A 19740-nucleotide genomic window follows, 5' to 3' on the forward strand; every position below is an offset into this window, starting at 1 on the left:
AATTCTGTTAGCAATATTTTTGATATTTTTAAGTAAAAACTGAATAAATTTTATACATATTAAAAATAATGGCTTTTGAGCCTTAAACAGCCACTCGCAATCCAGGTACGCGGTATACATTATATCAAAATTGGCTATCTGATTTTCACACACTCACACTGGTGTACGAGATGTAGCTGAAGCGCTGAGCCGGTTATAGGTTCGTCTGAAAAAAGAACGTAAATTCTGAAATTCACTTTCGTCGAGATGTTAAAAATAGTTTTCTGCCAGAATCCAGACTCGTAAAGGCGCTTTGTAGGCATGACGAGACTAAAAATCTGCAAAGGGGCCTGCTAAGGAAAACGAGAGCAACAACTCATCCAGCGTTACGCTGGATTACTGGGGCATTCCCAATTGAAAGTTGGTCTTAAAATAGTTACTTGGAAATTAACGCTGGCCACATGTGTCGTACGTGCTCCGCTGGCTACTCTATAGAGATAGACATAAATTTCGCGAGCGGGACGGACAGATAGATGAGCATTAATTTAACAGTTTCTTCAATTGACATTTGTTGATTTTATCACTCACTGGAAACGCTATAAACATTGCTTAATCGCGTAAACCTTTGGACCATGTCGCAGTCAAGTGCTAACACATGGAACGATACTTATCAAAAAGGTCTGGATGGGGTTAAGTTGTCGCCTGCAATCATTTTGTTGCTTCTAACCGATGCCCCAACCCCAAGAAATTGAACATAGTATCATCACCAGCCCGCACCCTCGATATGACCAATGTTCCATCCTCCATCTTCCACCTTCCACTATCCACTATCCACCTTCCACTTCCTCGACAAACAATCCAGTGTCGCCATCGAATAACCTTGTGTTGCAAAATAATATATAATAATACATAAAATAACGGCACGAAGCAATTAAAGTAAAACAACAAAGAAGCAACAACTTGTTTTAAATGAACAACACCAGAAAACAAGAAGGAACCGCCTTAAATGACACGACGATGCTTGTGTGTGGCAACATCTTAAAGCCTGGTTGATGCTGATGATGTTGATGATGATGATGATAATGTTAATGTTGACGTCGTTAAGTACTATAAAAATCATTTAAGCCATTTATCGAAGCGCAGCTGTCAATTGGCTTAGACATAGACTTTCAATAAAGTCAGGCTGTTGTGACTCTCCAGGCGCGCTCTTTTAAACAACTCAACTTTTATGTAATCAACACAACTTAATTAGTCGAGCTCTTGGTTTGACACCTTACTAGCAGAATAAGATATAGGGTATATTGTTTATTGGGTATTGCACAGGCGATTCCATCTGATTACCATATATAAAAATGATTAGAGATTTACATTTATAAAAGAAAGTTATAAACTGGAAATCTTTTGCTTGCCTTATATCATTTATTCAGCTTTCAGGAATCCGTTACAACAAACATGAAGCTCAATTTTCAAAGCAAAACCAAAAGCTTTTGGATTGCTTTCATTCGTGCTTCATACGATAGCTACATGGAACACCACTGCTTGTCGTATCGATAGATCGATATCCTTAGTCTCGATTTTGCCTGTCGGCAAATGGGAGTTGTGACGTTATCTTTTATTGAAAAACCTGGCTCAAATTAAAACACTTCATAGCAAACTTGATTTAATAACACTCATTAGAGAGCAGGAAACTGCTGCAGCAGCCACATCAGCAAATTCACGTAACATTTCAAACAAATAAACGCTGAGGCCGGCGTACAAACAACAAACACAAAAGCAAAGACAACACAGACAAAAACACTTATTGACTGCCCACGGACAATGGGTGCTCTGAGATACATGGGCTGGATAACCGGTTGCTCGGTCTTCACGGCGCTTCTCTCAATCATTTGGCAGGCGTTTCTCACCCTGCAGGCGCTGAACAGAACAACTGTACTGCTTACCGGTCTCCTGGCCATCGAGGGTGGCCTCAAGAAATCCACCGATGAGCCGGCACCCAAAATAGCCGTAGGCTATGGCGCCTGCACGGATCTGCAAATAAATGCCACCGAATTTCTGGAGACTTTCTACAAAATGCGTGTGCCTGAGCTAAACACCGACTTTGCGGCGAAGAATGTGAACAATGAAAATGAGTTTCTTCAATCGTTTGCCTACTATTTTAAGAACGGGGCCGCAGCTGAGTAAGTGCATCCGTTATGTATAATCGGGTACATAATATTAAACACATCAACCTTATAGGCGCGTCATATCCAACAGCACGCTGTTCAATCAACTGATAACAAATGCCAAAATAATGGACAAAGAGCGCATTCAGTGGTATATGGGTGGCAACGCCCCATTGATGGCTGTGCGCTTTCTCATAGAGGGAGCGGATGTTCTTCTAGGCGCGCATATGTCGAAGAAGTAAGTGCTCAAACATGCATTCATCTTCAGCATGAAGTATTCCACATTGTATTGTTTTCAGATTGCGACCTCTGCTGCCCAAAGAGATTCGTCTGGCTGGCGATGAGATACCCAATGATGATATACATCTTATTCTAGAGTATAAGGCCGGTGATAAATGGGGTCCATATGAGGCACCACGCGCCAATCGGTATATATTGCATAACGACAAGAACAATCCGCATTTGAGAGCGGTGGAGCATCTGACGGACGCCTTAAAGAAATATAAGCCGCAACTTCTGGTGGTCAGCGGTCTGCAAATGATGGACATGTTCAAGTTCAGTCCAGGTGTGCGAGAGGCACGTTTGCGCCAGGTGCAATCGCAGCTGACCAGCCAGCCGCCAGGCACGTTGCAACATTTCGAGCTCGCCAGCTACGTGGAGCTGGAGCTGCTGCATCAGCTCCGGCAGTATGTGCTACCCTATGTGGACTCCTTGGGCATGAACGAACAGGAGTTGTCCAATCTGCGACAGGTGCTGGAGAATGGACGCACCACACTGGCCACCGACTGGAATCCACGCATTGCCAACACCCTGGACCAAATGCGTCAAGTGTTCATCCATCTTTTGGAGGATTACAACGTGCGGCACAAGTCCGATTCGCACAGACGTATGTTGTCCAGAATGCACGTGCACACCCTGGCCTACCAGGCCATCTTGACTGTTGCCAACTCGAGGTGGAAGAATACGAGGGCTGCAGCGGCAAAGGCTGCACTGACGGCTCATCGTTACGTCTGCAAATCCCAATTTGTAAGGGCAAAAGATTGTTAATTTTAACATTTTATTTCACCATGAAACTTGTTTATTCATAGATCAATCCAGAGGCAGTGACTCTTGTTTTGGACGACAGCTTCGCCACATCAGCTCAAGAGCAAGCGCCTCGAATGCGCATCAGCGCAGCCAATCCTGTGCCTTGCTGGCAGGAGTTTATACAGTATGGCGTGGAGCTACAAAAAATAGAAGTGGAGATATGCGTCGCGCCAGTGCTGATATGTCGAGTGGCCAAAAAGACAGCGGGAGCTGGAGATAATATATCTGCCTCCGGACTGGTGGTCCAATTGTGAGGTCCACAAAGCAACTAAAAAAACAAAAACAAAAAGGAATCATGAAATGTGAAGCAATAACGATGACAACGATCATGTTCGGGACCGGCAAGACTGCTTAGTATTTACACGAAATGCAAAAGACTCAACATACCCTCAAATTGAACCCTCGACAAAGCAACTAACCCAATCTCAAGAACATTCCCTGTTGAAAGCTGTTTATAGACGGCATGTTTAGCACCTTAGTGACCTTAGAAACGCGTTACCTTCAGTAAAATTCCGGACGCCGGCAAATCCTTAAGAATTGCGGAACGGAACCACGATAGAGTTGGCTTTTGGCCTTAGTACTACATATCTAGAAGATGAGATTGCGTATAACAGAACAAAAACTTGAAATTCAGCTGTTGAAGCACTCGAGTCTTAGTTAACATCTGTATCGAATCTCTGGATACACTCACTCACTCTTAATTATTTAATGTGTTCAAAATTATTCCTAAAATGCATAGCAATGCAACCTAGTCTAAGTTTATTAGTTTGTCGTCATATTATTTTTTTCGGTATTATATCAATGTGAACCATTCCTACTTACAATTTGTTTTGCGCACTTGGTTTTAGGCTAAAATGACAATGTATACATACATAAATACATGTATAATAAAAATTTCTGTTGAAATCTAATCCATAGAGTTTGATATTCCCATCAGTCTTTTTTCAAGCATAGACAAAAACTGTACTACAAGATATGCAACCTTTGGTTAACAGGGTATAAAACATTTCGAATACATTTCCTGTTTTCCTTAGGCGCGCAAAAACGGGGCAGTCGAATTAGTGCGATAAAAGTGTTCACGACTATCGATGAGTCGATAGATCGATACTACTAATTCGAGAAGTTTCGTGACGATTCGCTGTCGACGTCGACGTCGCCGCTACAATTTTCATTACGCTGAAAAAACGTGTCGGTCGCGGTACAAAAAAAGTTGTGAGCGTTTATACATTGTTAAATTAAGTATAAATCGTCTATATATAAAAGAAATCTGCAAATATGTGCGTAAATTTATCATCACAGATAATGTCAATAGAAAAATCGCTTAGATTGTTTAGAAAATTCCGTGGGCGTCTATGTGAATATTTTTTCTCATACAAACCAACAGCCCTAGGGCAAATTTATAATTGATGGAATATGCACAAATCTAAATAATTTTGGACTCATCTGTCAATTAATATAAAATTGACGACTGTGTTTCTATACATACATTGGAAATATTTGAGCTAATATTATTTTCTCTCTTACAGTTGCTGAGAAAAAAACAGAGAAACAGTCGCTCTATCAAATACAAAAAAATAAAGTAAAAGGAATCTAGGCAACAAAGTCTAAACAATTTAACTAGTTTAACTAAATCAATCAATCGAATCGGCAGCCGAAAGTAAAGAAAAATGTCTGTGATTGGCATCGATTTCGGTAACGAGGGCTGCTATGTAGCGGCTGCCAGATCCGGCGGCATAGAGACTCTTGCCAATGACTACAGTCTGCGTGCAACACCGTAAGTACCAAAAGGAAAAAAGTAAGAAAAGAGAGGTGAAAAGTAGCACATGATTATGATTATTGCTGCTATTGGGCTATCAATTAACGAAAGCTCTCAATATCCGCTGTGCATAATCGTTTGCTCTTTTTCCCATTGAGGTTATGTATAAATGTAAGTCATGCCCGATACCTTGTGTATGTGTACGCGCGTACATACGCATGTGTGTGTGTGTGTGTGTAAATGTTTGGCTGGGTGCGCGCCTAGAAATTTCCATTGTTGTCACTGGTAACGTTTTTAATACAGAATTATTTTCATAAAATATATACAGGTAACATGTAATATGTGCATGCAGCGCCCCATATGTATGCAATTGTGCCTAAATTTGGCTCTGGCTGCTCCCCATAAAAAGCATTGCAAATTAATGAAAGGCCACATCAAAATGTTGCACTGCGTCGTGTTGCTCCATTTGAGATGGGGCTTTGCCGCAGTATTTGACTCAGATTCTAGATTTATAAATGTAGAATGCGTGGGAGCATTTTTACTTTTGCCAATATCATTTTTATTTGGCCAATCCACATACACACGCACACATACAAATACACATACTATGTATATGCACACAGGCGTACGAAAATCATCGCATGCGTCATGCGGTCGGTCCGGTCAATAGCAGCATCAAAGCAGAGAGAGCGTACGGCGACCGCAGCAGAAGCAGCAGCAGCAGCTGTTGCTGTGAAGAAAATGGGCGAAAAAGAGTGCGAGAGAGTTGTCAAAAATAAAATCAAAGCCGGCAAAGCGCGATCGCGCACATACATGTGCATACTATGACAACACGTTTCTACATATACGGCTATGTGTGTGTGTGTGTGTGCTGATTTAATTAACTTTGTTGTGGCAACACGACCATATTTGACGCGTTGCTAGAACATTTGTATACCCTGTAAAATTATATAGAAAATGCAGGTATAGGACTCTCTGTCTTGAATATTGAAACACATATAATATAATAATAATCAGAAGTAAGTTTGCATATCTATGCTTGAGTGCACCAACTCTACTACTTTTAGGCAGGCATTCATTTAATAAATATAAATATCTAATAAATTCTTGAATGCAAAAATAAATTAAAAAATAGTTAAAAGTAATTCATATTAGTAATCCAGTAATATTACTTTAACATTTCTTCAGCTCATTTGTGGCATTTGATGGCAAGAAGCGCATCATTGGCGTTGCCGCCAAGAACCAGCAGGTGACAAACATGAAAAACACAGTTGGCGGCTTTAAGCGTCTGCTTGGCCGCAAATTCAACGATCCGCATGTACAGCATGAACTCAAGAGCATTCCAGCGCGCGTGGAGCCGCGCAGTGATGGCAGCATTGGCATCAAAGTCAACTACTTGAACGAGGATCAGCATTTCTCACCGGAGCAGCTGACGGCCATGCTGTTCACGAAACTGAAAGAAACTTCAGCGGCCGCCATGCAAACGCAGGTGAATGACTGTGTCATCACCTGTCCCATATTCTTCACCAACGCCGAGCGTCAGGCGCTGCTCGATGCCGCGCAAATCGCGGGACTGAATGTGCTGCGCCTGATGAACGAGACAACGGCCACGGCTCTGGCCTATGGCTTCTACAAGAACGACCTGTTCGAGGACAAGCCGCGTAACGTTATCTTCGTTGACTTCGGCCACTCGGCGCTGCAGGTCAGCGCCTGTGCGTTCACCAAGGGCAAGCTGAAGATGTTGGCCAGCAGCTGGGATCAGATTGGTGGGCGCGACATCGATTTGGCACTAGCTGAGCACTTTACCAAGGAGTTCCTCGAGCGCTATAAGATCAATGCCAAGAGCAATGCTCGCGCCAATGTGCGTTTGCTGGCCGAAATCGAGAAGCTGAAGAAGCAAATGTCTGCCAACAGCACCAAACTGCCTCTGAATATTGAATGCTTCTTGGACGATATCGATGTTAGCTCGTCCATGCAGCGTTCCCAAATGGAAGAGCTGTGCGCTCCAATTCTACAGCGAGTTGAGCAGACCTTCAAGAAACTTTTGGTCGAATCAAAGCTTTCCCTGGACGATATACACTCAGTGGAGATTGTGGGCGGCAGCACTCGCATACCGGCTGTCAAGCAGCTCATTGAGCAGGTGAGTCACACTTGGCTGTAGGCTTTGGGTATGTTTATAAGGTGTTCCTTCTTTTTTTTAGGTGTTCAACAAACCGGCCAGTACCACACTTAATCAGGATGAGGCAGTCTCGCGCGGAGCTGCTCTGCAATGCGCCATCATGTCGCCGGCTGTGCGCGTGCGCGAATTCGGAGTAACTGACATACAGAATTATGCCGTGAAAGTGCTCTGGGAGGGTGATGGCACATCATCGAACGGCGAAGTTGAAATCTTTCCGCAATTCCATCCGTCACCATTCAGTCGTCTGGTGACCATAGCTCGCAAGAGTCCGTTCGTTGCGTCCATTGTTTACGGCCAACCGGTGCCGTATCCGGATCAAACTATCGGCACCTGGAAAATCAAAGACGTCAAGCCAACAGAGCGTGGCGAGAGTCAGGATGTCAAGCTGAAAGTTCGCATTAATCTTAACGGAATTGTCTTAATTTCGTCGGCCGTGCTCGTTGACCGAAAGGAGCAGGAAGAGGCTGCTGCCGCAAACGAAATGGCTACCGACGAGAAGGCTGCCGGAGGAGAGCAAGCTGGAACTGCTGGCGAGCAAGCGGAAGCCCAACCTGAGGTTAGTTAATCCAAACATCCCTTAACCGATTATGTAGTAACGTCATCATCATCAGATTCATACAAATTATATCATCTGTTGTTGAGTAGGCGCTCTCTCCCTTTCGCAGTTTTGTAACCCTTTCGAGTGATTTTCCTTCTAACAACTTCACCAGTCATCAACTGAATCGGCTCTTATCATTTGATCACTTCTAAATAACTCGAAACTTCTTTATTTGCTGCTCTTGCTGGCATCTTTCACTTAGATAGGAAATGAAACCTAAGACCCTAAATATGGGAGGCAAATATACTAAATAATTCCATTTCGACTCTAGATCCCTTTTATTTAGTACTTTTATGTAAAAATATCTATCTAGCTATCAGTTTTTACACACAAGCATCAGCGTTTATAGGGGCGTATACTAATGTACTTTATTATGTGAATGTTTGTGTTGCACCTAATCTCACTTTAGCGAAATGTTTAGTTCCATTCAGTTTCTTTAGTAATTTTACATATATCGAAATGCTCTTGAGTATTGCGATTTTGTGATTATATTTTGGCTACTTCATGTTTGCGTCTTGGTTTCATTCCCAATCTACTAGTGCCGTAGTTGATGTTCCTCTTGCTGTTTAATTATGTTGTATTGTACATTGCTTAAGTACGAGATATTTATATATACTACATATACATACAATTATTACAACTATCACCCAAAATATTGGATATTGTGCGCTCGCGTTTTGCTCTCTCATATAGGCATATTTTGAGAATGAGGATGATATTAATACATCAACAGCCTCATCACCTGGCGGACAAGGGTGGGCACAACGGGTCAAGGGCTGGTTTGGTTCGGTACGTTTTCAAATTTAAAGCAAATAAAAATCTTAATACAAATATAATTTCTAAAATAAAACCAAAAATGAGAAAATATCACGAAATTGGAAATGTCGTATGAGAAAATACCAAGCACAACATTTTGCGCTTTCTTTTCCCACCCAACAACCGATAGTAAAACGAATGATGAAGACCGCTCATAAGCCGCCTACCCTGTGTGCTCCTACATAATATTGCAAACCAAAATATATATATATATATATACAATCAAAAAAATATTGACTTGCTTAAACAATTTGCCCAATATATGCTTGAATACTTTTTTATTTACTTATTCAAATATATATATTTAATTATTATGATTTAAACAAAGTAAGCTAAAAAGATAAACAAAAATACACGTTCTACAATGCGCCTCCAATCCAATGAATGCTACTCGAACTTCTGTTTACATAATTAAGACACGAATCACAATCTTTTGCTCATATCGTAGGCTGTTACTTGAGCTGTTTTTCCTCTTCGCTATGTTGTTGTTCCGCTTCGAAGTATTTCCTCTTTCTATTGGCTATGAGAGACGAATAATATGATCCGAGTCGATGGAGCAATTGTTCTAATCTATGATTTTCACCTTCTGTATTCTATTTCACGCGCAGGGCAATGACAAAACAAAGAAGAAGATCAAAAAGGACATCGAGCTGCCAATGGAGCCCATCACTCATGGATTCGAGCCAGCTGTCTTGAGCGGCTATGCACAGCAGGAGGCTAAGATGATTGGCAACGATCAGAAGGAGACGGAGCGCATTGACGCCAAAAACGCATTGGAGGAGTTCGTCTACGATATGCGCAACAAGTTACAAGTAAGAATCTAATAGACTTCAGTCAAGTCTAGGTCAATAGCACTAATATTGTCATATTTGCAGGGTGGACCTCTTGAGCGCTATGTGCTTGAGTCCGATCGCGAGTCGATTGTAGCGCAGCTAAATGATCTCGAGAACTGGTTATATGAGGATGGCGAGGATTGCGACCGTGAGACTTACACCAGTCGCCTGACGGCGCTGTTGCAGAAAACCGATCCGATCAAGCAGCGCGCCCAGGATTACGAGCTGTGTCCGGCTGTTTTCGAGGAGCTAAAGAACAGCATTGCTGTGGCCCGTCAGGCAGTGGCCGAGTTCCGCAAGGGTGTGCCCAAGTACGATCATTTGACGGAAACCGAGTTCATCAACATTGCCGAATCTGCGGACAAGGCGCAAAAGTGGCTGGAAACCAATCTGTCAAAATTCACGCAATCGCCACGCACAGTCGACAGTCCTGTCACCCTGCAGGCAGTGCGCCATGAGGTGAATTCCTTGACTAGCTGCGTCAACTCTGTCATTAACCGCGCGAAACCGAAACCAGCTGCCAAGACAACGACACCGCCAAAGGATGCTGCAGAACAGAATGGCGGCGAGCCAACTGCCGGCGGCGACAAAATGGATGTGGACAACAATGGGCAGAACGCAGGCGGCAACTCACCCAACGATGCTGCCATGGACGTTGAATGAACTATGCGTCGTATGTCGTCGACGGTTATTGATAAATTAAATAAAGGAAACGAGTATAGAAACAAATCAAATATATATGGTATTGGCTAACGATAAAAACAACAACACAAAACTTAACTTTACGTCTACAAACCAACATGAAACAACAGCAAAAATTGTATATGCACTTTTGCTTTCCCGACGCATCAGAATCAGCAAACTGGCAAACTGTAAACAAACCCTAAATATGTAAGCGTATAAATAGAACAAGCGATTTGATTAAGTGCAGCAGACGAAGATATGGCAGTGGAATCGGAAGTGGAAGTGACAGACAGATATAGCTGCTGTACGGATGGATGCAACAACATAAAACAAACATTTTCTAATCGACCATTTTTGCATATAGTTGAATAACAACAAAAACCAACACTAAATGAATGGAAATCAGATAATCAAATAAAACCATAATGATGATTCCAAAAAGCCCTTAATTGGTTTTTGTTCGAGCTCGAAATATGTTACTTAATATAATATATAATATATGTTATTAAATATAATGCATATATAATATAATATATTTAATATGTGTATGTAAGTTGAACACTTATACCCTTTCCTTACTCTATATAATTTACGAATACTAGCGTATTTTGTTGATTTGCATAATATATGAAAACGTATTCTCCGAATTGACATAGGTTGAAAGGTCTTATAATTAATGATAGCATTTTATACATTATACTACATATTCCTATAGAATCATTGCAAATATACATATTTATTACTGTAGCTTCACAACAATATTCAGTTCAGTTCTGTTCGTTAAACACATCGCAAGCGCATTAGTGGGACTTTTTATTTAAAAATATAGAAGAACCTCTTAAGAATATGCGACTCGTAGTAATTTTCCTGATCGCATTTCTAGCAGGTGCATCAGCCAAAGATGATTCGGTGAGTGGCTTGAAATCGAGTTGCTCGAGAGATATCTGATTGGAAACTTTCTAAAGCAGCTAAGTGAGGGCTCAGCAGCCTTTGAACAGCAGTGCGGTTCCTTTTATTATACTCTTCTAAGGACCTTATCGCAGAGTGGAGACAAGGCTAAAAAGGCAGCAGAGGAAAACGCGATAACAATTCGCAGCAAAGACAATCAGATCAAGGAACTCGAAATGAAAGTCGCCGAACTGCAAGCAAATCTGGAACTTATGAAAGAGAAGGAGATCGAATACGAGACGAAACTCAAGTCGAATGACGATTTAGTAGTAGACGTAGGCCTGAAACTTGATAATCTCAGAAACAAAGTGGCGCACATAGCAGAAATCAAGTCAAATAGATCAGAGCCAAAAGTGTAAATTGCATTTAAACAGAATTTTGTAACTAAAATTGTAACTATTTAATAAATACACAACTCTTAAGCATTCAAAAGTTTTCGATGAAATGATTCGAGTAGCAGTTAAATATACATAGTAAAATAGACGCAAGAGTGGATAGGTGTAACATTGTGAGTATATTTGCGCTTACATTACAAAACTTGTTTATAAACGGGGAAATGCTAATGCGAAGGCGAATGCGTGGATAGCTAGCGTGTATGTGGATGAGATAAATAGGAAGGTTTGGCTGCGAGCTGGTGACTAGTGTATAAATATCATTATCCATAGATTGTTTGCTTAGGCTTCGCTTGAAGGCTCCTCGGTGCGATCCAATTTAATAATTAAAGCGTTTATGATGCAGGCGCCCGCCTCCTTGGTAAACCAGCACAGGTCGTTGAGCAGATGCACAGAGGACTCACTTAGAGCGCTCGAACTGCTGCCGGCACCGCCAGCACCGCCCGATCCACCATCATGGGTCGCTTCATTGTCAGCCGAATGCATGCTGCGTCGCTTGGCCTCGGTAGCCGCCTTGCCCGTGGTCACGCCGGAGATGGACTGACGTCGCACGTACACCTCGAACGAGGTGGAAATGCGATGGACGCCCTGGTCGGAGACATAATGATGCTGTGGCAGCACCGGCTCAATCACTGTGGCATTGGGCGAGTAGTAGAGCTCCAGACGTGTGCCTGGCTCATCTTTGTGCGTGGCCGCCACCGTATCTTCGTCCATTTCCAGCGGCAGCGGCTGCCCACGATCCAAAATGGCGCGAATCTTATCCACGCGTGTCATATAGTAGAAGGGCAGCCAGTCGCCATTCAGATCCAAGTGCACTTGTGCCGCCAGAGAGCCGGCAGCAGACGACGTGGACGTACTGAGCGCATTGACAGTTTGTTGATTCAGCTTGAAGTACACCCATCCCTCCAGTTTGTCGCCGTTGCCGCTGTTATTGCCGTTGCACTTCGAGCAGAAGCAGATCGGGTCGAGACGGACGTCGAAAAAGGCCTGCGGCAACACGAGGGAGGCACAAAACCGTTTCACCTGCTTCAGATATTCGCAATCGTTTTGCTCCATGGCTGCCGCGGCACTACGCAACGAGTCTCTAGCATTGCCACTGGAATTGGTTTCCGACTCCAAGGAGTTGAGCGAGGAGAGATCCAAATTAAGTAAGGACATTTGGTCCGGTATCAAATGATGTTGCATGCGCGTGTACTCATTCTGTTGCAGCTGCTGCAGCAGCAGCAAGTGATTCATATAATCAATCTCATCATCCTCCAGCACATTGTCGGGCTCGCTGGACAGTTCACGTTCATTGGCCGCCTCCGCAACTGCCTCGACGTTGTTTTCACTGTGCTCCGACTCGTGCGAAGCGTCCATGGCTGGTGCAGCCGCACTGGAGCACAAAAGTTGCTCGTCGTACTCCTTGTTGGTGTCATAGACTGCATTCGAGCCATGTAACTGGCCAGCTGCACTGGAGCCACTCGCAACGCCGCCACCACCACCACCTGTGGAGGTGTTCAGCGAGTTCTGAAACCGTTGGGTGCTCTGACTACGCTGTATATTCAGATTTGTGTTGTGCTGCAGCTGCAAGGACTCGCGCAAGCAGCTAAAAAGGAAATTTATTGACAATCTTGATATATTTGCCTATAGGATCCACTTACCAAGTGGAGGATGATCCACCCAGTTCGTTGCGCTGCTGTTCAAGCGTGCGATTCTTTATGGAAATATTTAGTAAGAGATTTTCTGAGACGCTCTCCATCACGGATCGGGTCCTGTTGGTACGGAATCTTAGATTTAAGGCATTCAATCAAGCTGCTTTAATTTGTGCCGCTTACATGACATTGGCTGAGGCCGACGTTGAGGCACCGGTGGGCAATTCTCTGGCGCTGTCGCTGAGCTGCTCCGTATCCTTTTCCTTTTCGTGCATTTCCAAGTGCGCCTTCTCGCACTGCTGCGGCATATTGTCCAGCTCCAGCGCCTCAGGTGCCTCCAAGATGGGCGTGCCGTTGGCGTTGCCAGTGCGCGTGGCATCATTGCCCGTTAGCAAAGTGATCTTCTCGCACTTGCCATATATGTCAAAGATGGGATACACATGACCGGGCAGGCCACTGGCCAGATCCTCTAAATTCGTGGAGCCCACCATAATGACTGGAAAGCAAAAGTTTATCAGTTCTCATCATATCTCTAGACATCTCCAAACTTACTTAACAAGCCGGCATGGGTGAGCGAGAGAGTAATCACCGTGCCCACCTGTATGCTGTCGAGCGCCTCTCCATATTTGGAGGCCATGACCTGGCCATTGAGGTTGATGTAGTCGTGCGTGGCCAGCCAGCAGCTGCGCTTGCAGTTGAGCAACGATATGGGCACTGCCAGTGCCTGGGGGCAGGCCGCCATCACACCCAAGCACAGGGTGCCCTTCCACTTGTTGTTAATCGCGTCCACTTTGATGCTGATGCTCTCGCCCTTGCATAAGGGTTTGTTGAGATACACGATGGCCTGGTTAAACGACTTGCTTCTCGATGCACTGCGCCGATCATCGGAGAGGCGCGTATGCTTATTGGATATGTCGACAAACTCATAATTCTGCGCCTCTGAATCTATCGATTCCAGCATTGAGCTGTCCTGTTTGTTCAGCGGGTCCATGCCAAAGTCCATGGAGTCCTGGAGGCGCAGGCTGCATGGGCGTAATGGGGATGCGGGAACCTGCGTGGAGATCACCTGCACGGCCATTGTCGAGCCGCGCAACTCGGCCACAACATACACATTGTTGGGCACATTGTGAAACTGGATGTTGACATTCTCGGAGTTCAGCAGAATGTTCACCGAGTTCTCGACGCGCTCCAGTGTGATGCGATCATCCACGCGCAGCCACTCCAGCGAGGCAAGCGATCGCTGCAAGCAGCTGGAGTTGAAGCGCACCTCGTTGCCGCTCACGTACCAGACATTTGCCGGGATCCGCTTGAGGCTCGTGGGCAGCTTCTTCCGCACGCTTTCATCCGCCAAGTTGAGATCTGTGATGCCGATGCTGAGGCAGCCTGCAACAAGATTCGATTTGAGTGTCAAGATTCACGAAATATTTTGCTAACCTACCGGCAAACATGGGATTTATCGACGTCAGCTTTATTTCGAAGGGCGAGCTCGCACTCAGGGGATGCTCGGAGAAGACCAGGCTGTGCGAGAGGGCTGCAGTGGACCCAGTGTATCGAGAAGCCTCTGTCCAATCCTTGGTCAGCGCCACGTTACCCGAGACGAATGTCCAGCGGTGCTTGGTCTCCAGCGCTGGATGTTGTATGACGGACGTCGCCTGGCAGCTCTGCGAATTTTCGCTGGTGGCATACGGAGCCCGGATGTCCAGTTGTGTCTGGGTCAGGCTAACCTGTGCGCACTGCCCATAGAGATCAATGATGGCCCAAATATTGGGCGCGTGGCATTCCCCAGCCGGACCCTGGTCCATGCCGTCGACAAAGAAGTGGATGTAGTCGCCGTTCCGCATGACGCCGACCCGTGCGCCCGTGCCGAGTGTGTCCAAATCGATGAGTACATTGGTGCGTATGGTCTTGCGATTATGGAAGATCATGGGACCGCACAGTATGATGGTATCATTGGCCTCCAAATCAGTGGCATTTGGTGCCAGCTGTATATCCTCCGGTCGTGTGCCCGTCACACCAATCTCAATGTTGCCAGACCAATGGCGCACCATCGTCTCCAGCTCGACCTCGAACAGTTCCCGATTACGCAGCGGCCGATTACTGAACACAATGGCATCATTGAACTCGGCCAAGGAATTGGGACGCGAAGCAGTCAGCCCGCTATTAGAGATGCCAGCGTTGGCGCCATGAATGCTGTGGAACCGCAGCGGCACCTCGCTGTACAGCGTCGTATTGGAAATGGTGGAGTTGCCCGTGTCCGGGCTGCCGCACTCCGAGGTATCAATGATGCTGGCCTGTGCCGCCTGGCCATACAGGTCAATCACGCCGTACACTCGCTCCGGCACGTTCGTTGCTGCCGGTCCCTGATCGACGCCGTTCACCCAAAAGTGCAGAGTGCCGTCGTCCTTGCGCACGACACCCACGCGATCGCCCACCTGCAGACGATCCAGGTTCTGGCCATACTGCTCGATCACCGTAACACCGTTCTGCATGACACCGTTGCCAGTCATCATCCAAGTGCCAGAGCTGCAAAACCAGATGTTAAAGCTGGATTCAAACCAATAGAAAACGTACTTACCGCACGTTAGTCATGGTGAAGGGAAAGTCCAGTTCGTCGGCTGAGTGTGTGGTCACGCCCATTTCCACAGAGCCCGCCCACTTGGTGACGACGCGTTCGAGTCGCACTTGAAACAGCTCGTTGGGACGCAGCGGACGACGCGTGAGCACCACACCATTATTAAAGTCATCGGCAGCGCTGAAACATGTATTAAAATTAGTTACAAACTATTATTTAATGCAGCTAATGAAGAGCTCTTACTTGGGCCGGAGCGCTGTGCGTCCGCTCTGCGTGACCGTGGCATGACTGCCACAAATGTGATGGAACGTGAGGCGATCATCGTTGCGTGCAATGGCGCGCGTGCTGGAGATGGTTTCGCTCAGCCCGCCAGCCGCGCCGGCCACATTCATCTCGCTCTCCGGACTCAGCAGACTAAGCGTAGGCGTCCCAGACTGGCCATGGCTGCAGGCCAGAGCCATGCCAGCGACAATGTTGTTTCTTCTGGTGACTAAATTCTGCTGCTCGCGCTCGTCACGATCCACGATGGTCACCTTGATGGTCATGCCGTACAGATCGATGACGCCCCACAGTGTGGCGGCTACCCGCGTCGCTGCTATGCCCTGATCCTGGCCGTTGATGTAGTAGTGGAGGTTGCCATTCGACTTCCTCATCATGCCCACCCGGTCGCCCTCGCGTAACTCATCCAAATTGAATTCGCCGTACTGCCGGCGTGTGCCCTTGCCATTGGTCAGGATGCCGCAACCGGACATCATGATGGTGCCGCTGCGCATGTTTGTCATTGTGGCCGGAAAGTGGAGAGCTGTGGGATTGTGCGTGGTGACGCCCACCTCAATCGAGCCCGACCACTTGTCCACCAGCTTGTCTATGCGAATCTCAAAGAGTTCGTTGTCGCGCAGTGGACGATGCGTCATGACGACGCCATTATTGAACTCGTCCAGTGGACGACGGCGCTCGGCTGAGCGAAAATTGGGCAGCAGCTTGACCAGAGAACCACAACGCGTATGGAAACGCAAGCGATCGTTGACATCATAGAAATCGCCAATGCCGCTGCTGGAGCTGCAGCTGGCATTTCCGTTGAGATTAAGCCGGGCCAAAGCATCAATATTCCCGCTGTCCACAACACTAACGTCCACGCTCATGGGCACATCCAAATTCTGGATGACCTGCTGCAGCGGCTGCTGCAAGGGCGAGTCCAGCAACTGCTGAAAGAAAACATCGTTTTAGGCATTTATTTAATATAAGACAAACAAACTGAAATACCTCGCTGGTGGTGTTGTGCATGGCACTCACATCTGTGGGGCAGATGGACACCTGAACACAGCGTCCGTAGAGATCAACCAGAGCCCAGAGCGGCTTGGGCATGTTCTTGGCGGCCACGCCCTGCGACTCGCCGTTGACATAGAAGACGAGATCGTGGTTGGAAGTGCGCATGACCCCAACTCTATCATTTTCATTGAGTGTCTCCAGATCTGTGCCGTAGTATTCGAGCAGGCGGCGCCCATCCTTGCGCACATCGATGCCGGACATAACCCAGGTTCCATTGCGCATAGCCGTCGCGCAAGCAACCAGCTCCAGATCCTCGGGCGACTCCGATGTGACGCCGATCTCAATGCTCCCACCCCAAGAGTGATTCTGCCAAGCACACAAACATAGATTATTAGGACATATACTGTTTAATAGTTAATATCCCAACTCACCTTCTTTTCGATGACCACCTCGAAGAGCACATCGTCGACGAGCGGCTCGGCGCTGAACACGAGGGCATGGCTGAAATTTCGCATGGAACGCTGCGCGGAACGATTCCCATTGCCAAGCGTTATGGAGCGGCCACAGCGTGTGTGAAAGCTCTGCATCAAACTGCCTGTGGGGTCAGTGGACATGTTATGAATAGTGAACTTTTCGCCTAACGTTGCACTCAAACTCCAACAACTCCCACTACAAGCCGCACAACGTGCGTGCAGCTATTGTACTACTGCATGGCTACAACATTTTCGCATTGTTGCGTTTATTATCAATTAAAACTTGAGTCTCGCAAGCAGACCGCACTAATTTACTTAATACGAACTAAATTCAGGTTCTGTTTGAGTTTTTCCTTTGTTTTTCTCCTTTTTCAGCACATTTCTGTATTGTTGATTCCTCTTCTGTTTTATTTCTATTTTTTTTTTTTTTTTTTTTTTGTAATTGCAACAGCTGACATACAGCGATAACAGTTTAACATTTGCTTACACTGTTATATCAAACCGCATAAAACAAACAGTTTTAGTAAACAAATCCGAGCAGAGCAGCTTTTGAAACTATCTTCATAAATAAATTTAATATTATATTATATAAAAAATGTTTATTTCATAAGCAAATAGGTATATATAGTGAAATTTATTTGAAACTAACGGATCAGCTGCTGAATCATTCGATAAGTTCGTAGAGGTAACGCTGTCGTTCGATAAGTTGCTATCGGTCGACCAACTGATTGACAAAAACACATTTTTGGGAACATCGGTTGTTGGCAGAAGGGCGATAAATTCCATATTATTTTGGAAATTCCGAAGAAAAACGAAATTTAAACGAACTGCGCACTTGGAGCAAGTAATGTAAAAGTTTCGTTTTCGCCTCGATGTCTTCAGCACAACGTCAGAAACAGTTCGATTTGAACCGCGGCAGCAGCGCAACAACAAATGAAAACAAAATAACAATGAACGCAAACTCGAATTCGAATTCGCCCGGACAACGTAAGTTGCAGGTCTCGATGGAGCGTCTGCAAGTACAACAGCCAAATATCAGTAGACGCGCCGCCGGCTCCAATTGGCAGGCAGCAGCAGCCATCGGCAGCGAGAATCAAAAGCAGCCTCAAGCAAATACGAGCGATGAGGACGCCAACGGCACTTTGTCCAAGTCGGCACGTGCACGTCTCAAGCGTAAGGCACAGCGGAATCGCTATTTGGCCATGGACTGCGAGATGGTCGGTGTGGGATTTAATGGCCAGGACGACATGCTGGCTCGTGTCTCCATTGTAAACAAGGTGGGTGAAGTGCTGCTGGACAAGCACGTAAAGCCCCGCGCGCCAGTCACCGATTACAGGACCGCCGTCTCGGGCATACGCCCGCACGACATAGAGAATGGCGAGGAGTTCGAGGCTGTGCAGGATGAGGTGGTCAAGCTGCTGCATGGAAAAATACTCGTGGGCCATGCCCTGCGCAACGATCTCGCCGTGCTGAACATCAAACATCCCGTAGCTCATATTCGCGACACCTCGCGCTACAAGCCGCTCTGCAAGCTCGTCTCCAACGGCCACACACCTAGCCTGAAACGCCTGACCATGGCCGTGCTCGGCCAGGAGATACAGACGGGCGAGCACAACTCTGTGGAGGATGCACGCGCTGCCATGGGCATCTACAATCGAATTGCCGCCGACTGGGAGAAGTATCTGGAGCGGCGCCAGTAGAAATGACAGCAGCAGAATAAACGAATCAACTAGCATTAAGTCATTGTCATTGAATTTTAATATTACAATGTAAATAAATATATTAAGTTTTGAGCTTAACCTATTCATCTGATCCTATACTGTCCGTCTGTGGGTCACTTAAGACACTGCCGTGTATTGCATTGTGGCGTTCCATCAGCTCCCGCCACGGGTCCTCCAGCATGGAGCTGTGAAAGTATTGAGAAACATTTCCCCTATCGTTAAATTTTCTTTGATTTTGTTGCTGCCCGCGCCTGCCACCTCCGCCCCCTCCGCGATACCCGAAATTCCGCGGGCTTCCGTGTTGCTGGTGAGGTGTTTTTATCTGGTAGAAGTGGGGCGTATTTGCACTGGAAGATCCCTGCCTATCTTCGTAGAAGCCAACATTTTGCTGCGGCGTTCGAATCTGGTAGAAATGTGGCGTGCTTTGGTTGGGTCTCTGTGGCGTTTGCTGGCCACCATTATGCTGGGACATGTACTCCGTATTCTGAGATGGGTATTGTCGCACATTCTGAGAGTAGGGCGCATAGTAATTAAATCCTTTTCGCGGTGTTCCCATTATTAAACCAATAGAAATAGTTTGTAAACAATTCACTAAACTTCGTACCAGGGCTGGTGCACACCGATTAACTTATCGAAAT

At 45.9% G+C, this 19740-nt stretch overlaps 6 protein-coding genes across 8 annotated transcripts; 4 read left to right on the forward strand and 2 right to left on the reverse strand.

The window, feature by feature from the left end:
* Positions 1-1535: 1535 nt before the first annotated feature.
* LOC108651233 (ADP-dependent glucokinase) lies at positions 1536-4138 on the forward strand. Its single transcript, XM_018100742.3, has 4 exons — positions 1536-2156; positions 2215-2379; positions 2441-3167; positions 3230-4138. The coding sequence occupies exons 1-4, from the start codon at positions 1798-1800 to the stop codon at positions 3479-3481; spliced, it is 1503 nt and encodes a 500-aa protein (XP_017956231.1). The 5' UTR covers positions 1536-1797; the 3' UTR covers positions 3482-4138.
* Positions 4139-4245: 107 nt separating this feature from the next.
* Positions 4246-10534, forward strand: Hsp110 (heat shock protein 70Cb). 2 transcript variants are annotated; one of them, XM_018100736.3, is made up of 7 exons: positions 4246-4504; positions 4754-5001; positions 6172-7123; positions 7185-7718; positions 8454-8549; positions 9185-9388; positions 9452-10534. In XM_018100736.3, exons 2-7 carry the CDS (start codon positions 4895-4897, stop codon positions 10070-10072), a joined length of 2514 nt encoding a protein of 837 aa, XP_017956225.1. In that variant the 5' UTR covers positions 4246-4504; positions 4754-4894; the 3' UTR covers positions 10073-10534. The 2 variants fall into 2 exon arrangements, with proteins under 2 accessions (XP_017956225.1, XP_017956226.1); XM_018100737.3 differs by lacking the exon at positions 8454-8549 and having other exon boundaries at positions 4256-4504.
* A 132-nt stretch (positions 10535-10666) lies between these two features.
* LOC108651238 (uncharacterized) lies at positions 10667-11471 on the forward strand. The gene is made up of 2 exons (XM_018100748.3): positions 10667-11002; positions 11062-11471. The coding sequence occupies exons 1-2, from the start codon at positions 10940-10942 to the stop codon at positions 11398-11400; spliced, it is 402 nt and encodes a 133-aa protein (XP_017956237.1). The 5' UTR covers positions 10667-10939; the 3' UTR covers positions 11401-11471.
* Positions 11472-11536: 65 nt separating this feature from the next.
* On the reverse strand, positions 11537-17812 carry Neurl4 (neuralized E3 ubiquitin protein ligase 4). Of its 2 annotated transcripts, none has more exons than XM_018100726.3 (9): positions 17340-17812; positions 16903-17274; positions 15883-16841; positions 15643-15819; positions 14506-15590; positions 13620-14450; positions 13251-13563; positions 13077-13187; positions 11537-13021 (listed from the first exon to the last, which is right to left on the reverse strand). In XM_018100726.3, the coding sequence occupies exons 1-9, from the start codon at positions 17520-17522 to the stop codon at positions 11716-11718; spliced, it is 5337 nt and encodes a 1778-aa protein (XP_017956215.1). In that variant the 5' UTR covers positions 17523-17812; the 3' UTR covers positions 11537-11715. The 2 variants fall into 2 exon arrangements, with proteins under 2 accessions (XP_017956215.1, XP_017956214.1); XM_018100725.3 differs by having other exon boundaries at positions 15883-16844.
* Positions 17813-17989: 177 nt separating this feature from the next.
* LOC108651235 (RNA exonuclease 4) lies at positions 17990-19180 on the forward strand. Its single transcript, XM_018100744.3, has one exon. It carries the CDS (start codon positions 18254-18256, stop codon positions 19079-19081), a length of 828 nt encoding a protein of 275 aa, XP_017956233.2. The 5' UTR covers positions 17990-18253; the 3' UTR covers positions 19082-19180.
* LOC108651237 (uncharacterized) lies at positions 19112-19711 on the reverse strand. Its single transcript, XM_018100747.3, has one exon. It carries the CDS (start codon positions 19656-19658, stop codon positions 19182-19184), a length of 477 nt encoding a protein of 158 aa, XP_017956236.1. The 5' UTR covers positions 19659-19711; the 3' UTR covers positions 19112-19181.
* Positions 19712-19740: the final 29 nt, after the last annotated feature.

Source organism: Drosophila navojoa, chromosome 4 (assembly GCF_054131105.1).
Source record: "Drosophila navojoa isolate 15081-1374.11 chromosome 4, UAZ_NAV_1.0, whole genome shotgun sequence".
NCBI classification, from domain to species: domain Eukaryota; kingdom Metazoa; phylum Arthropoda; class Insecta; order Diptera; family Drosophilidae; genus Drosophila; species Drosophila navojoa.

Bases quoted from the DNA above. Each gene is read 5' to 3' on its own strand.
- LOC108651238 (XM_018100748.3), top strand. From the start codon at position 10,940: ATGCGACTCGTAGTAATTTTCCTGATCGCATTTCTAGCAGGTGCATCA. The intron at 11,003-11,061 runs GTGAGTGGCTTG...TTTCTAAAGCAG, and splicing joins CATCAGCCAAAGATGATTCG to CTAAGTGAGGGCTCAGCAGC.
- LOC108651233 (XM_018100742.3), top strand. From the start codon at position 1,798: ATGGGTGCTCTGAGATACATGGGCTGGATAACCGGTTGCTCGGTCTTC. The intron at 2,157-2,214 runs GTAAGTGCATCC...TCAACCTTATAG, and splicing joins AAGAACGGGGCCGCAGCTGA to GCGCGTCATATCCAACAGCA. The intron at 3,168-3,229 runs GTAAGGGCAAAA...GTTTATTCATAG, and splicing joins ACGTCTGCAAATCCCAATTT to ATCAATCCAGAGGCAGTGAC.
- LOC108651235 (XM_018100744.3), top strand. From the start codon at position 18,254: ATGTCTTCAGCACAACGTCAGAAACAGTTCGATTTGAACCGCGGCAGC.
- Neurl4 (XM_018100725.3), bottom strand. From the start codon at position 17,522: ATGTCCACTGACCCCACAGGCAGTTTGATGCAGAGCTTTCACACACGC. The intron at 16,845-16,902 runs GTATTTCAGTTT...GTTTTCTTTCAG, and splicing joins TGCACAACACCACCAGCGAG to CAGTTGCTGGACTCGCCCTT. The intron at 13,188-13,250 runs GTAAGCGGCACA...CCGTACCAACAG, and splicing joins TCGGCCTCAGCCAATGTCAT to GACCCGATCCGTGATGGAGA.
- LOC108651237 (XM_018100747.3), bottom strand. From the start codon at position 19,658: ATGGGAACACCGCGAAAAGGATTTAATTACTATGCGCCCTACTCTCAG.
- Hsp110 (XM_018100736.3), top strand. From the start codon at position 4,895: ATGTCTGTGATTGGCATCGATTTCGGTAACGAGGGCTGCTATGTAGCG. The intron at 5,002-6,171 runs GTAAGTACCAAA...ACATTTCTTCAG, and splicing joins TACAGTCTGCGTGCAACACC to CTCATTTGTGGCATTTGATG. The intron at 7,124-7,184 runs GTGAGTCACACT...TCTTTTTTTTAG, and splicing joins TCAAGCAGCTCATTGAGCAG to GTGTTCAACAAACCGGCCAG.